At 40.1% G+C, this 18,813-nt stretch overlaps 1 protein-coding gene across 1 annotated transcript in view; it reads left to right on the forward strand.

The window, feature by feature from the left end:
- Positions 1-749: 749 nt before the first annotated feature.
- Positions 750-18,813, forward strand: part of LOC123510971 (calcium-activated chloride channel regulator 1-like) — a 130,217-nt gene continuing 112,153 nt past the window's right edge. The window contains 1 exon segment of the mRNA XM_045266525.1: positions 750-1,613. Within this exon segment, the coding sequence (XP_045122460.1) occupies positions 1,392-1,613 (222 nt within the window). The 5' untranslated portion in view covers positions 750-1,391.

Consider the following 18,813-nt stretch of genomic DNA (forward strand, 5'->3'; position numbering starts at 1 on the left):
TAGCAATCGACACACCAATACAAACTTAAGTGTATAAAAACGAAACAAAAAAGGATAAAAAAGGATATAGGAAAGGAAAAGTCGCCACCCAGTCCCGGCGAACATTAATTATGGCGCGCACGTAAAAAACAGCGTCCACAGTCACAAATACCTGCATTAGTTTCGTGCTGGACTGGCGAACACGTGAACTGAAGCTAACGAGGAAGAAGGAAGGATATTGTTCGCTCAACTCGTGTCCCTGGTCATCTCATTTTTTTTTTTTTTTTAGCGTAATGCGTTGAATTTACGAATAATACGAGAAAGAAAAATATACGCTTCCAAGGAATTCATTCAGGTAATTTTGCATCTAAATCATCCGTAGGCGAAAAGGTGAGAGGGTAGCTATTTTCAGATTTGCAATAGTGTTGAAAGGAGGTAATGTTTCGGTCATCTGGGTGTAAATAAACGAAAGCAGAGTGCTGGTGAGTGCATAGGGTGTGTTGGTGTGCTGCCATTTACATCCAGCGCGGCCAAAGTCACAACAGTAAACCGTGACAATTCGCTGTGGAGCTAAAGGGGGGCAGGGGTGTTGTTCCGGAGCTAAATGCTACGTACGTTGCCTGCCCGGAGGACCATGGAGCGGCGCGCGCACACACACACACACACACACACACACACACACACACACACACACACACACACACACACACCTGTGAGGGGGACCTCGGTGACGGGATGCAAAGGGGCACTGCGGTGGGGCGGACGTCAGGCAAAGAAACAAGAGCATCAGAGGAAACAACAACTTGAAGTGATCCTGTGACAGCGTGGGAGAGCAGTATATCCTGCGATATGCAGCAGGGGTGAGAGCGAGCTTTAAGGAACAAGAAAACGACAAAATGCAGTAACGATAAATAGCAAAATCAGCAGCGGCAAAATCAGCAGCAGCAGCAGCAGCAGCAGCAGCAGCGGCAGCAGTAGCGGCAGCAGCAACAGCAGCGCGGACTGGCAGACTCGCATTGGTCGGTCCCTCGGACTCTCTCCTTGTTAGTTGGGCCGCCGCCTCAGTGTCGGGTGGACGTAGCCAGTCAGCTGCCAGCATCTCCTGGTGACTCGCCTCGCTCCCTCGCTTCTAGCGCCTATCACACGCTCCGTTCCTGTGCCGCGCTCAGGACCCCAGTGATATTATGTTGACGGCGCATACGAGGATTACCAAGTGAAGAAAAAAATACATAGAGAGATATACAAAGAAAAATTGAGCCTTCACTATCTGTGTTAGAACTCGTGTAGGAGACGTGAGTGTAGGCCGCCTCGCACGGAGCAACATGTGACGGGTTTGTGGTACCAGACGTGATATAGTGCCCTTCATCGTCCCGGGGCACAGGCACCACGCCAGGACCCTCAAACTTTTTGCGATGGCCAGGCATACTAAGTCACTCCCTCGCCGGTCCCTGGGCTCTCCGAGACTGTGGGTCGGGGCGGCGACAGTAGTCATGTGTCTCGTCCTGGCCGGCAGCAGCAGCGGCAGCAGCGACGGGGACCTGCGGCTGGTGGACAACGGCTACGAGGGGCTGATGGTGGTAATCTCTGACCAGATTTCCGAGGACCACTGCAACCATGTTCTCCACGGATTACAGGTAGTGAGACACGGGCAGTTTGTTGGTTTATTTACTGATCAATAATTACACGCAATCAAGGCTCGCAAGCGGCTCATTTGGGACCAAATTAGGGGCGTAATGGACTTTTTTTTGCTCCGATTCACGAGGCAGTAAAACATCAGACAAAGGTAACTGACTGGGTATTGTTTCTGTTTTGTTAGGGAAAGTGCCGAACTGATCGGTGCCTCACTGCTCACTAAGACCAGACACATTGTTCTGTTTCAGTGGTGCCATCAACGAAAACGACATGCAAACACAAACAATCATGCACACACACACACACACACACACACACACACACACACACACACACACACACACACACACACACACACACACACACACACACACACACACACACACACACACACACACACACACACACACACACACACACACACACACACACACACACACACACACACACACAACACAAACATATCAACATCATCATCATCATCATCATCATCATCATCAACAATCGTATCATATATCCGTAGAAACCTCACAAACAAATCAGATTCGTGACTTGCTTCCAAGTTATCTTGAGTCATTTTACATGAAGGGTGACACGTCTAAGAACCTGAGAACATACACAAAAAGACTATCAGCATTTCAGTAGGAGTAGAAGTATCGAGGGAAAAATCCAGTGCGGAATAACACAAAGGAAGACTTATAGCAGAAGAGACTGTAACATCTTTTACTTGTGCGTGAAGTACATAGGCTTTTACACACTGGATTGGAGTGAAAGATACGCGTCAAGGTGAGATAATTTGCAGAGCGCTACAATCTACCCTGCAGTCGAGTTAGTATCGAAAAAAAAAAAAAAACATGAATTCAGTATTGCTGATTATATTCATAGGAGGAAACTGTTTGCAATATTTTTCATCGACACTGAAAAAAAGCTGTTGTGGTGAATATATATATATATATATATATATATATATATATATATATATATATATATATATATATATATATATATATATATATATATATATATATATATATACGGTTTTACTTTATAGCAGCAGCGCTTTCACGTTGAACAAAAGGCTTCCAGAACGCAATGATTATCAGTTGAGAGTGAGAGAATCACACACCCTCCATTGCTGGCTTTACGGGCTTAATGGAATCCTGGGAGTCGCCCTATTGGAAATTGATACCGTTTTAAGGTTATGATTCAGTCTCCCTTGAGCACCTCGGGGTATCAGATGTCTGTGTGTGTGTGTGTGTGTGTGTGTGTGTGTGTGTGTGTGTGTGTGTGTGTGTGTGTGTGTGTGTGTGTGTGTATGTTTGTACTTGCTGATATTGTCCACTACCATTTCAAGCCATCACTTTCCAAATGAAAAGGCAATAAATGGCAGCAAACATTCACCTTTATTTCTCCACTTGCCGGTAGAAAAATTAATACACATAATGGAAGCAGAGTAGCGACCTAACATTGCCATTATCGTGATCATTTCCAGCGTGACGACACTTATGAATATTGTAACTATTCAGTAGCGAAATGGTATAACGTGGATGCCAAGCTACTTCTTTTACCGCAGATTAACATTACCCTTAACACAATAATCCATTACATCACCAGAGTAATCCGAGTGTCATAATGGGATGCTGCGGAAATCCTATGTATTTTAGTACAATGTAATACCAAATCCACAGATGAAAATTAATCCTATCATGCTGCGCTCTAGGTTATTTATTAAAAGATTCAACTCAAAGACGGAAATAAGGCAATAAATCAATCTTCTGTCTGTGTGTATTTTCTTGGTCATCATTACTGAGTTCCACATGACATATTTAATTATCAAGAATCAGATGTGTGTCTTAGGAGTTCCAGCAGCAGGTGTGAGAGGATAGCTTACTAAACATTTCATTAAAATACATTCACCTATCTTTCCATTTGAAATTAGTTTGCTATTCACACTCTTCCTCTTCCTCCCCATCCTCCTATTGTTACCAAGGTTCATATCCTTACCTTCTATCTTACTTTGTCTTCCCAAACTTGAAGTTTCCTTCAACTTTCTCCTACATCATCCTTTCTCTCACTATATTAGTCTTCGTCCTTTCATCTCGCTTCATTCTCGCCCTACCCTTTTCCTTACACCACCTAATCCTCTACTTTTTTTTTCTTGAAACATCCTTTCTTTTCATTTTTCTTTCTACCTCGTTTTCCAGAATCTTTAAAACTTACATCACCTCATCTCATGCATTTTTCCTGCCCCTTTACTGTAGTATTTATCCCTTCCCGTCTGATCACAACCGTTCTCTGGCCGTGACCTTCAAGTTTAGCAGGGTCCGTCATTATGCCAACATTTCAGCACATCAGCTCCTCCCAAACATACATACTAAAATATCAAGTTCCTTTAGCCAAAATTCAGGTAAGTACTCCTTTGGTGTTTATTTATCTTGAACGTTCATAAATCCACTTGAACATCTCATTCATTAAAAGTTAATGAGTGAATTACCTGCACAAATTATGGATTCACACCTGAGGGCAATTTATCGGCAAGAAAGAAAAACGGTTGATGTATTTGCTCTCCCGGGGATGTGCAGGTAATTCAATGTTGTTCTAAGAGTGATTGAGAAGGGTCTAACATATTTACACACTATCTACATACAGAAGTACCCACGAAAACTGAGAAACAAATGCCAACGCTCTACATTTATTTAAACATCTATATTTTATTTTGAATTGCAAGCGAGTGGACAAAGGAAGATGTTGAGTATTAGTTAGGGGAGAGAAGGGTAACGAACAACGGAAGGCAGATTAATCTTACGGGGAGATTTTCCATGACGGGGTGAATGTCTCTCTCTCTCTCTCTCTCTCTCTCTCTCTCTCTCTCTCTCTCTCTCTCTCTCTCTCTCTCTCTCTCTCTCTCTCTCATACACACCAGCTTAGTACTGTGATAATAAATGTATCACTGGCGTCTTTCAATCATGCATTATTATTACTATTGTTATCATTATTATTATTATTATTATTATTATTATTATTATTATTATTATTATTACTATTATTATTATTATCATTATAATTATTTTCATTATTATTATTATTATTATTATTATTATTATTATCATTATTGTTGTTGTTGTTGTTGCTGTTTTCTATTATAATCATTGTTATAATTGTTATCATTATTATTATTATTATTATTATTATTATTATTATTATTATTATTATTATCATTATTATTATTATTATTATTATTATTATTGTTATTCTCATCATCATCGCCACTACATTCTAAATATAGCCTCAGGATGACATGTAACCACACAAGAGTTTTAACGTAACATTCATAAAAATGAAATCCAGATATTCAGTTCTTATTCACATTCGCTGACGCCGGAAAGAAAGAAAAATAAAAGAGAGAAAAAAATGAATCCAAGGAATATATTTTAAGAGAACTATTAAAAATCAAGAATGGTATAAAAATAAATAAGAAAATAATGCAAAACACCACTGTTGCTGTAAAGAGACTGATGGCAAGATATGAAATGTTAGGAGAGATGAAAATGCTTAGTCTAATTGATGACTGTTCCCATGCGCTTTATCTTATGCCATGTGAGTTATTCTTTCATTAGCTTTGACGTTAATAAAATGACGGATGCGGGTCAGACATTAAATGAGGAAAATTGTTAAGTTCGCGGAGGATTCCTACTTTTACACTTCAACATATTTTAATTTCATAAAAAAAAATAAGAATGATGGAATTTCAATGCAGCAATGAATGTTAGAAATGGCACATACGTTAAGTAAAAGGTAGAACAGGAAATTGAAATAATTTACTGAGAAAAAAGAAGCTTGAAAGACATGGAACGAAAATTAAATAAGTAAAGAGGAAATAATAATCACTTTAAAATTGTGCACTATTATTTTTTTGTCATATAAAATGCAGTTGAGAAGTGAAGAAAAGCAAGTCTGACCTTACACACTAACACAAACACACACAAACACAGACACACACACACACACACACACACACACACACACACACACACACACACACACACACACACACACACACACACACACACACACACACACACACACACACACACTTGTTCCACCTTATGAGGCCTAACAATTTAACTGGAAGGTTTACCACGAAAACAAAGAAAGGAGGCAGCGAGGACGACAACAGTGGAAAACATCTAAACTTTTTCATCCGGGGAGTTAAAAATCTGTATTTACCATTTTCCCCGAGAGAGAGAGAGAGAGAGAGAGAGAGAGAGAGAGAGAGAGAGAGAGAGAGAGAGAGAGAGGATGGGGACTTGTGAAACATTGAACAATATCATTCTACAAAAGACTACCCACAACGTTCATTTTATACATATTGGGCAAGAGTTGTGAAATTACTAATCAGGAAGTATCAAAAAGTAATAATGCCGAGGAAAAATATAACCTAACAATATATCAAAAATAAATAACAAGACAACATTTGACCAAAGTATCAAGTTGTAACACAGTTAATAATAATCTCGCTTTCCTTTTGTCACCAGTGAAATATTTGTATATGTTTATAGATATTATTTATTCTTTAGGGAAAAAAAAGTATATATAAAACAGAGATAGAGAAAAATGATTCATGGCAATAAAAAAAAAACGTAATAAATCCTTACGCAAGAAACGATAAATCTCATACACTCAGAAAAATACAATAAAAATAACGCTGGAAAAATGGAAAGCAAAACAAAAGTTACACTACATTTACAATCGAACGAAAATTAATGAGCATTTTTTAAGGAATTTTATCTCGTTGGTGTCCTCTATTTTTATGCAAGAGAGAGAGAGAGAGAGAGAGAGAGAGAGAGAGAGAGAGAGAGAGAGAGAGAGAGAGAGAGAGAGAGAGAGAGAGAGAGAAAGCGTGCGTGTGTGTGTGTGTGTGTGTGTGTGTGTGTGTGTGTGTGTGTGTGTGTGTGTGTGTGTGTGTGTGTGTGTGTGTGTGTGTGTGTGTGTGTGTGTGTGTGTGTGTGTGTGTGTGTGTGTGGGTGGATGTGGGTGGGTGTATGTGTAAGAGCAGGATTGCAAATGAATGTAAAAAAAATGAAAACAAAAGAAATAAAAGAAAGACAAAATACACTTGGTAGCTAAAGGATTTCACGAGAAACGAGGGAGAAAAAGAAAAGGCAAGGAAAGGAAAATGAGATAACAGCGAAGGAGAACAAGAGTAATGGCAAGCGCACGGAAGAAAGTAGAAGGAACAGAAAGAACGCTTGGTGCAAAAAAAGAGGAAGAAAAACGAAAGAGGAAGGCAGGAGAAAGTGTGATGAGGAAAACAACAACAAAAAAAAGCAAAAAAGCAACTGGAACAGACACAGCGTAAAGAAAAATTAAGAAAGATTATGACGGGGAAAAAATAAACAGTGTTGTGACGAGAGGAGACTGAAAAAAAAGAGAAAAATGCTCCGATCGATGGAGGGCAAAAAAGGAGGAGGGGTGGTGATGAGAGGGAAATAATGGAGTTGTGATGTGAGGAAAAAGAGGGAGGGGGGATGATTAGGTGCGATGCGGAAGGGGAAAGAGGAAGGTTTAGGGGGTAACACACACACATCAGGGTAACACATGGCAGCTGTAAATACGTGAGGGAAAAATCACTAAGGTATGCTTATGTGTCATCATTTAGTACACTGGTCCTTTTTTCCCTACTAGTCATTACTCACCACCTTGAATATGATTGATAAAAGAAAGAAAATCATACACCATCCCCTTTTGATATAGTAATAGCAGTGAAGAAGTTATATTTTCACCATGTATTCCAAGCACACAATAAAAACACATGCGCAGGCACACACCATAAAAAAAAATCGCATCGTCCACCATTAAAAGGAAGAGTTTGGAGGCAAATTCATGCAGGTCGCGGCATAAATAGTGGTTGAGATATTGTGGTCGGGGCGGCGCTATGCAGAGTGAGAGGGCCTGAGGTGGAATTTTAGCGGTAATGATAAAATAGAGACCACCGCCTGCCTGGAGGGAGAGAGAGAGGGAGAGGGAGAGGGAGACGGAGGCTGGATGTAGGACCTCTCATACTATTTCATACCCGTGAGAAGAAAATTCATGGGGAGGTCTTTTTACGAGAGAGAGAGAGAGAGAGAGAGAGAGAGAGAGAGAGAGAGAGAGAGAGAGAGAGAGAGAGAGAGAGAGAGAGAGAGAGAGAGAGAGAGAGAGAGAGAGAGAGAGAGAGAGAGAGAGAGAGAGAGAGAGAGAGAGAGAGAGAGAAAGCAGGTCAGAAAACAAAAATACCAAATTAATTTCCCTCATGAATGTATATGAGTTACGTATTTTCAAATACTTTGTCATCCTATGCAATACAACTTAAGCTAAGGACTTACCACTAAAATAGAACACGCACACACACACACACACCCACACACACACACACACACACACACACACACACACACACACACACACACACACACACACACATACCTCATGGAAGAAACGATATCTTGCTGAGATACAGACTTGGATATTATCATTCATATCCATATTCATGTCTTGCTCTATATTTACTGGCTTCTTATTAGTCAGCTTCAGTCTCTAACCACAAAAATCGACTCAAAATCTTAAGACATGGATAAAGGCAGTGCTCGTTTGTCAATCTAAATGTTACTGATGTTTTCTTGCACAAAATGTATTGTATTGTATTTCTTCATACGCTACACAAATGTGTACTACGAACTGTATTGCATCTTACATTATTTAACGGCGTAGCGGATACAAAACATGCATAAACATCAACACTACATGGCCTGTCATTGGACCGGAGACTGTGTGGTGTGATTCACGTCGCTCTCGAAATGAAGAACGTATGATTTATTTTATTTTGCCCATGAAGAACACAATACCATTAATCTCTTCCATCATATATTGAGAATTATGGCTCGTGGCTCTCCAGCTGCAGCTCTCGTGGCGGGCAGTAACGAGACAAGACGCGCAATGTGAAGCAAACACGAAAAAAGTAATGAGGATTGCAAGGCCAACGTGACCCAATGCAATACTTCAGAGTGAGACAGGAACACTTACAGATTCTTGGAAAAAGAGCAACTATGAAAGCAAGCGTAGAATAACATAGGAGTTGCTCAAGTCTTTCTTTATTCCTTGTGCCACTTGACATCTAAATAAAAAAAGAGACAGGTATGCAGGTAGCAGGGAGAGGACGCTATATTATAAGGTAATGTAGTTGACTGTCAGGTGTGAGTACAATGCTTTCCTATCTGGTTGAGATTGCGGTTAACTTTACCTGAAACAAAAATATGTACTGTCTTCTTAAGTATAAAAAGTATCTTGTAGTGGTAGTGATGTTGGCGATCGTAGTTACAGTATTGGCGGTGTGGTAGTGGTCGATCGTAATGGCCTGAGATTAATGGTAGAAGCAGAATAGTTAATGTTGCGTTGCGTCTCTTTATTACGTCGCCGAGGATCAAGTAATGGTAGAGCAGTGTCTATCAATATTGGGGCGGTGGATGAAAGCCTGACTCCACCATCACTACCTCCACCTCCACCACTATTGCCACCATCACCAAAACTGCCACTATCACCTCCACCGTCAACAGCCCAGCCAAAAATAGAACAAAAAGAAGCAAGAACAGCAATTACACTGATATTTACAGTGACCCTCCAAAACCCGTGCTGCCAATGTCAATTTTCAACCTTCAACATTACTTGCCCTCCACAATGCAACCAATGTCCACACCAGCCCCGCACGGTGCACACACCACCACCGCCGCCATCACCACCGTTACATGCCACAATAACAACAAGGACAGGAGAAGATTAATACAACAATTTTATCTCACGAACAATATTGTTTTCTCGACGACCGCCACTACAACAGAGTATGGCAAACCCGCACTGCCCCCATCACCACCATCACCACCATTACCATTACGGCCTTTAAAGTAGGGAGATGTAAGAGAGCTATAACCCTTCGTTAATCTCTTACTATACTGCCAGCACCACAGTGGCGATAGAAAAGGCGAGAAAAAAAAGGACAAATAAAATCTCCAAACTTTTAACATGTCGGGACAAAACAAAAAAAAAAGTGTATTTCAGCAAAATTATCACGTAATGCAAAAACTAGAAGTTAAAACACAGCCGGTATTGGACAGGTAAACCGAGGCATCAAGAGCAACATGAGATGAACAGGTGGACGGGACGTAACGTTACACGGTGCTGTGCAAAAATACAAACATGACAACAAAACAGCAGCGGAACTTAGAACCGACAGCTCCCCATTTGCCACTGATGGGTGAGATATTGGACACACACACACACACACACACACACACACACACACACACACACACACACACACACACACACACACACACAGAACATGGACAAAAACGCAACATATAGGAACTGTGCCGTTTCATTCAAGCGTAGAGTGAATGTTTTCAATCTTCTTTAATAACGCGAAACCAACTCCCGGAGAAATGGAAAGGAGGCCAAGTCAAAGAGAGAAAGAAAGAGAGAGAGAGAGAGAGAGAGAGAGAGAGAGAGAGAGAGAGAGAGAGAGAGAGAGAGAGAGAGAGAGAGAGAGAGAGAGAGAGAGAGAGAGAGAGAGAGAGAGAGAGAGAGAGAGAGAGAGAGAGAGAGAGAGAGAGTATTTACTTTTTTTTTTTATCTATTCTTGCAAATATTGCTTTTCAAGTATTGCTTTCATCTCCAAAATTTATGTAGCGTTTTGGGACACTTAATTGCTGACTCGACTGCATACTTGTGATGTTAGGCAAGTGATTATATCCCGGCCCTCAACACAAGTAAGGGTATGTTCACTCACGCCCACTTATGCTCATCCTCCCCTCCCCCCCCCACTAATGCTCCTCCTTTCAACCCTTTCTCGTTTCCCCCTTTCTCTTCCTTGCATTTCTCAGGTAAAGCTTCCACATATTACAGTTGCAGTTTAGTGTCTTTTAAAAGGTGGAATATGCACCGGAAATACATGCAAACTTAGCAAACGCATAGCTACACACACACACACACACACAAACACACGTATACATAAATGGGAGTCGCATGAATAAAAGAAAATCATGATGTCAAACACAAAAAGGTTCAATATATCGAGTATGAATACCAACGGAACGAAAACATAGGTAGAAGTATTTATATAACAAACATACACGAAAAAAGATACTCAGCTGACATTTACATATACTGGTACACTACTAATATATATGAATGACAGACAGACGGAGAAGTGAACAGACACAGTAATACAGTGTTATTATATTAAGCGTAAATAGATACAATTACATGGAAGGCAGCGTAGTGTGAAGTAATCTATTCACTTATGTTATCGAAAACATGGCGGTGCAAGCAACAACACATTAAGAGAACGACTAACAAGATGCTGTGCTGCAACAACAGACAAACACCTTACACCAACACTAATAATAATGATAATAGTAACAATAATGATCCCCACACTATGTCATATCAGAAAGCAACGCAAGTCCACGGGGTGTGAGATTGTGTTGTTTCCACCAATGTTGTTGTGTATTCCCTCAGAGAAATGAAACCTAGGCGAACACGATCTAGATTTCATTACTCCCTGCCACAAAGACACTGCAATTGCTGAGAGAGAGAGAGAGAGAGAGAGAGAGAGAGAGAGAGAGAGAGAGAGAGAGAGAGAGAGAGAGAATGAGTATATGTTTGTGTGTGTGTGTGTGTGCGCAAGCTGTATATTCGTGTTTTAACAGTTATGTTGCTGATAACAATTTTCTTTGGTTCAGGAATTTACGTTGTTATTAATTCAAGGTTATGAAATGCTTATGAACTTGCCGAACACAAAATATATTACAAATGCTGAACAGAAAACACGGAGAGAGAGAGAGAGAGATGAAAAAAAGAGCAACATTTTCTAAGCGATAAAACAAAACGAACGGAGGCAGCGAGCACTACAATGATATTAATATTCCCTAGTTGTTTATTAATTTTGCTGGTGCAGTTTTCAGCCTCCTAATCTTGGCTTCCTTTTATATATTTACCCTCGGCTTTGGCTCTCCCTTTCCGGAATCTCCCCTTTCAGATGTTTTGCCTTCGATGAATTTAATATCTTTATCCGCTGTCTGAGATGAAAGTAAGTCAGTCTTTCACAATCATATTTTTCTTCTCCCATTTCTATTACTTATTTCCAATCATCTCTCTCTCTCTCTCTCTCTCTCTCTCTCTCTCTCTCTCTCTCTCTCTCTCTCTCTCTCTCTCTCTCTCTCTCTCTCTCTCTCTCTCTCTCTCTCTCTCTCTCTCTCTCTCTCTCTCTCTCTCTCTCTGTTCACTCACGCAAAAAGCCTCACTGATAATGTTTTGTTTGCACAGAGGGAAAAGGAAATGGGAAAGCAGGAGGAGGAGGAGTAGGGGAAGGAAAAGGAGGAGGAGGAGGAGGAGGAAGAAGAGGAAGAGGAAGAGGAAGAGGAAGAGGAAGAGGAAGAGGGAGAGGAGGAGGAGGAGGAAGAGGAACATCAAAGAGGAGGTGACGTAGGTAAATAACGAGAAAAGTAAGCAAAAGAAAGTAAGGTTCACATAAAAATAGTTTAAATATAAAAGAAAGAAAAGTAGAGATAAATACCACGTTAATAAAGGAAGAACACAAGATTAAAGGAGAAAATATTATTAGAAAACTCCCAATTGAAAGACGTTTTAGATGTATAGTACATTTGGTGGAAAGAAAAATGATAAAGTGAAAATACAATAGCGAAGAATTGGAACGGTGGAAAAATAAAAGTTTCGTTTAAGCTCCGAATAATAGAACATTCTGAGCCTTCAAAATCTATACCTGAAGGCAAAAGGGTGCAGAAAAAACACGATTCGGATACTGGCCTTACAGTGAAAGAAAAAATTAAAAGACAAAAAGTGAATGATTCCTTAAATTACGAAGCAAAAACTACCCATGTCTTTAGGTCATCAAGATTCAAGAGACTTTTTTCTTAACTTTTTTTCATTTTTTTTGCTTTGCTTTCTTTTTTTTTTGTGTGTGTATAAAGGAACTCTGCGCCAAATTCTGAAAAGAGGAGAAGCGAAACTCTGGGTGAAATAGTTTTACACTACGCAGAAAGAAAGTAAAAAAGAATATAGGTTTGACTACCGATTCGCTAGTGCAGTTCACAACAACATTGTATTTTTGAACCTCCATACATTCAGGGGCTTTGCATTAATCACAACATACACACACACACACACACACACACACACACACACACACACACACACACACACACACACACACACAAAGTTGGGATTCCGTTTTTCTTTTTTTTTGTGTGTGTGATGGTTTGAGAAAAGAAATAAAACAGAGAGAACACACACACACACACACACACACACACACACACACACACACACACACACACACACACACACACACACACACACACACACACACACACACTTAAATCCCAGAGTCGTGTGTGTTTGTTGGGACAGAAATGAGAGAGGAAGTCAGGATACGAAGAAATGGAACAAAACCGGAGCTCCCTTACAGACCGTCTAAGCACGCCTCCATTGTACAGCAAACAAAGGGAGTGAGACATAGAGGGGCAATGTAAACACTCGCCCGAGAAACATAATTACCTTTCGCAGACCTCTTTACTTGCAAGAGGACGAGGAAAGAGAGAGGACGAGTGAAGAGGACGTGTAGAGGTGTGTAGAGACACAAAACAAATAGTTTTACTCATTTATTTATACATGTTTATTTTTTTTTTACATTCAAGAGAGAATGGATTTTCAGGGAGCTGGACGGGACACGAATGCCTTTTCTGGACGTATTTAGGATTTGTGAATATGCAAAAAGACTCTTATTCTTGTTTATATGCTGGACACTGATGGTGTGGACAGGTGCTGTGTATGTTTATTAAGGTGCCAAGGAGAATTTTGCATGAGAGACTCACGCTATCGGCCCCCACGCTCCTCAACATCAAGGCACGCACACTTAATGGCCGGCGAGGATATGATTTACATTCTAAGTCACTTGAGTGAGCTGGGATTTGCGAGGCTGTCGCGAAATCGTTCACTTGTCAGGTCTGGGATTCTAAACGTAACAATTGAGTGTCTGCATAAACTTCACAATTATTATAGTGGAAAGCAATGTCATTGTTTAATTAAATCTCTGTAAAATTTTTAAACCTTTCTGTAAAAAAAAAAAAATTGAAACTGTGTTTTGTAGGTCTTATGTAACTAAAATAAATACTAGGATTTGAAAATTTAAAGGTATGAATAATTATCTTTTACTCATTTAAGTACATAATGTTTTTTTTTAAACAAGATTTTGTAAACATATTCTTAACAATAACCAACTGTGTGTGTGTGTGTGTGTGTGTGTGTGTATATGTGTGTAATTCACTGTTTGATCTGCTGCAGTCTCTGACGAGACAGCCAGACGTTACCCTACGGAACGAGCTCAGAGCTCATTATTTCCGATCTTGGGATAGGTCTGAGACCAGGCACACACCACACACCGGGACAACAAGGTCACAACTCCTCGATTTACATCCCGTACCTACTCACTGCTAGGTGAACAGGGGCTACACGTGAAAGGAGACACACCCAAATATCTCCACCCGGCCGGGGAATCGAACCCCGGTCATCTGGCTTGTGAAGCCAGCGCTCTAACCACTGAGCTACCGGGCCGTGTGTGTGTGTGTGTGTGTGTGTGTGTGTGTGTGTGTGCGTGCGTGTGCGTATGCACGTGTGTGTGTGTGTGTGTGTGTGTGTGTGTGTGTGTGTGTGTAATTCACCTCGTTCGTCTGCTGGTCACCCAGCCAGTCTTCCCCATTACGGAGCGAGCTCAGAGCTCATAAACCGATCTTCGGGTAGGGCTGAGACCACATCACACACTCCACACACCGGAAAAGCGAGGCCACAACCCCTCGAGTTACATGCCTTACCTATTTACTGCCTCGCCGCTTTCCGGGACTCGAACCCGGGCCTCTCGATTGTGAGTCGAGCGTGCTAACCACTACACTACGCGGTGTGTGTGTGTGTGTGTGTGTGTGTGTGTGTGTGTACTTATGGCAAGAATATCTAATGATGTCAACAAAGTGGCAAAGATTCGCTTTCGGCAAAGATAAAATATTTATGCAACTTGTAAACCAGAACCAAGCCCACAGCGTGAGGGGTATTGATTGACGTAATGCAGCCGTCGATTAACGATCTACCATAACTCAAAAGGAAAATGATAAAATATAACTGAACTAGAAATGACAAGTCAAAATTCTCCGAAATAGCATATATAATCTCTCTCTCTCTCTCTCTCTCTCTCTCTCTCTCTCTCTCTCTCTCTCTCTCTCTCTCTCTCTCTCTCTCTCTCTCTCTCTCTCTCTCTCTTACTCTCTCTCTTTCTCACAGTGAATAAAGATAATAGAATATATGTGTCATGAAGCAATAAAAAAGACAATAGTAAGTGAGAAAAAACTGCGAATATCTGACAGAAAATAACAAAAGATCTTACAATGGCAAATCTTGGAGTGCTCGGAACACTGAGGAAGTGCATGGAGGGACGGAGGGAGGGAAGGAAGTGGAGAAAGGGATGGGGAAGGGGTAAGGGAGGGAAAGAGGAGGGGGAAAGTGAGGGAGAGAATAGACACGCAAACCTCCTTCTCGAGTGATAGATGGCGGAAGAATAAAATTGTTTCTAAAATCCTCTTTCCGTTATTTTTATCACTCAGGATCAACGTACTCAAGTTTCTCTCTCTCTCTCTCTCTCTCTCTCTCTCTCTCTCTCTCTCTCTCTCTCAGTCTTTTTTGGATACTGCATAATTACGTAATTTCTAGCAAAATTATATTACAAGCTCATTTCTTTGTGCATCGGCTAAAATGTTAAAAAATATACTGTAAACAGATAAAAAAAAAAAAGTTTTTGTTTTGCATATGATAGTATATCATCCCTTTCCCTAAAATGACCTTCGGGTTTCATGACGCGATGCAGGTTAGGGTGGAGGGAGAGGGTTGGGGTGGTGGGGGATGGTTGGGATGGAGGGGGAAGGGTCACCTGTCGTGCTTACCTTCCTAGTCATTATGCAGTCGATCAAACTTTCATTGACATGCTCTCTTTTCTTTGACCGAGTGCGTTTGACCGCTTTATAAATGTATATTCTCTGTATTTCTCATCTCTCTCTCTCTCTCTCTCTCTCTCTCTCTCTCTCTCTCTCTCTCTCTCTCTCTCTTTGAACGCTGTGTAAGACCTGCCTTCCACTATCAGCTATTCTGGCCAGGAATCGATTCTGTCCCAACACCTTCCACCATCAGGTCACCGTCATCGTAGCCTTCCTAAATAACACTCTTCGCCCGCATTCACGCCCCGCCGCGCCTCAGACGATGCTTCCTCCGGTATCTCACATCCGCGGGGAGGCAGATCACATGAAACAATGAAATGACACCGTGTCGTGGCCGCTCACCCACATACTTTAGTATTCCAGGGTACGCTCTCCCACAGCGCTCTCTATTCCTTTTTACCAGAACACAGAACGGTTTTGTGTTAACGTAAAGAAAATCAAATACATCGTTAATTATGTGTGACTTTCAAGCTCCAGTGTGATATTTTGATATTCCGCTTCTTTTTTTTTTTATATCAGAATAATGTGGCAGTATAAACGTGGGAATGACTACGAGGCGGCGCCAGGCAGTCCATGGCGTGATGATGGCACCTTTATGCTCCCGGGGGCCTCAAACCTACGCCCCACCGGAGGGGACGTGATGGCAAAAATAGCGTTACATAAGAAAGAAGTATGATATGTATTTATGGGATGTATGAAAGCCGTAACAATAATATGTTGAGTTTAGCTTCTAACATTAGTATGACTGTTTTTTTATTTCTTTTTTTTTATGAGGAATGAAAGTGACAATGAACACGCACGAGACCGCAGAAGTGGCCGCTGCGAGACCACACCACGTATTACAAATCACAATAAAATACAAGACTGAGGAAAGACAAAAGATACATCACGCGTGCTCATTTGTCTTTTCCATCGCACCTTTCATGAATGTAGACACGACAACAGCTGCAGTGGTGAGTCAGAGAAAGAAACGAAAGGAAGAGGCAAGAGGGGGGAAAGAGGGGACTGGTACTGCACGTAGGAGAGGCCAGAGTTTGTGAGGTTTATGAGAGTACCTGGGAGGGGGTAAGAGATGAGAGATGAGTGTCGCGTGAAGGATGAGAGCGTGCCTGAGGAATGAATGGTTGGGTGGTAATGGGAGGCGTGGGGGAGATTAAAGGAGTGCTGTGGTATCCTGTGAACTGCCAGGGAGTGAGAGAATAGGATGAGTTATGAGTTGAAAGACCGAATGAGGATTTGTAAGTGTGTGAAGTCAAGTTTAACAGAATTCAGGATGTGTTAGGAGTTTGTTAAGAGTGGTATTATTCGTATATACAGAATAGTATAACGTGATATAATAAGTTCAAATGGAAAAAGTGGTCTAGTGTTGAATAAGAGAAAACGAAAAAATCCTTACATATGTGTAGATGTGAGAGTATCTAGCAGTCTGTTAGTGAAGTTATTATTTAAAGGGAAGCGTTAAGGTGTTATATAAAGTTTAAAGGGATAAAGGGGTGTATGAATGGTGCATGCGGCTGTAAAAGGGAGTGAAGGGAGGAAAAGGAATGTATACTTGGATACCTAAACCTGTTAACTGGTCAGACTATTATACTTTTACCGCCACTCGTCAAAAAATCAGGAAAATATATTAATATTATAGATAAAAATGAATTTCCACCTCACATGTCCAGAATTATTTATGGCATCAATTTAGTTCGAATACCAGGACTAGGTCACTTCCCATATTTAACACTATTTTCTACAAATGTTTCTTGTTTCTCTTCATTTTCTACTTATGAAAGTCGCTGCATTATATATATATATATATATATATATATATATATATATATATATATATATATATATATATATATATATATATATATATATATATATATATATATATATATATATATATATATATATATATATATATATATATATATATATATATATATCAGCGTCCGTAGAGGTACATAGTAATACTTACATATAATTGATTTTTTTTTTCAGGTAATGTTACCCGCTGATTGCTCAGGACTGGCGTGCCTCAGGTAAGGTAAGTTACTGGCTCACTTGGACAGGGAATGATATATACATTGCAATGCAGTAGCGTGTTACGATAAATTTCTCGGGGGTGTCAGAGCAAGACACGTCAAGTCAGAGATGCAGTCGATATGTGCCTTGTTTGAAAAAAAATGTATGCTGTGTAAAATGTACATTTGCTTCGTCCTTAGAGTCTTTCTTACGCTACGTTACCGTTATTGAGTCACGTTACTACTCTGTAACGAAATAAATGTTGCGTCTGACTTAACGATGCTATATTTTACATCTTATCGATCCTTTGAGCAGCATTGGCAGTGAGCCATTTTCTTTATAACCTGTATCCATCACTGAGTCATCTATTCTCTTAATCTCATTTTTTTGTACTTTTTATTTGAATTTCATACAAGACACGAGTTCTTTTATTATATGCATTGCAATGAGAACACGCCCCATCATATACCAAATTAATTTTACTTTGTCTTTTTATTTCTCATATGAATTAGCGTTTGTTTTTTTAAGGTTTTATATTTTAGGATTTTGTTACCTTTGTCTTTTGAGAAGAGTGGGATCAAAAGATGTAGTTTGATACAAATGAAACATTGAAATGATTTCACAAATCTTTCGTTTGAAAATAAAATACAAACAAATAACAGAAGTAATATATATATATATATATATATATATATATATATATATATATATATATATATATATATATATATATATATATATATATATATATATATATATATATATATATATATATATATATCATTGTATAAATAGTGTCTTACCTTAATTACCCATACATTGGTGCTTCAATTTTATTTTTTTTCTCTTTCGTTGCTTTCCTGTGTTACTGAGTTTATTTTCATATGAACTTCTTGCTGTTGGAAGCGCGACAGGTTACACACAGTAACAGAGAACAACATGGAAAACAACAATCTACAGAAAACCAAGAAGACGGAGGGAGAAGGATATGCTATCAGTCACGCCCCCTTAGCTTCCGGGGACAGGGATGACCCAGAACGGTAGATGATGAGCAGTCCGTGGCAACAGCATGCTACTCCCCCTAAACCACTGTTGT

Source organism: Portunus trituberculatus, chromosome 30, assembly GCF_017591435.1.
Source record: "Portunus trituberculatus isolate SZX2019 chromosome 30, ASM1759143v1, whole genome shotgun sequence".
Taxonomy (NCBI): domain Eukaryota; kingdom Metazoa; phylum Arthropoda; class Malacostraca; order Decapoda; family Portunidae; genus Portunus; species Portunus trituberculatus.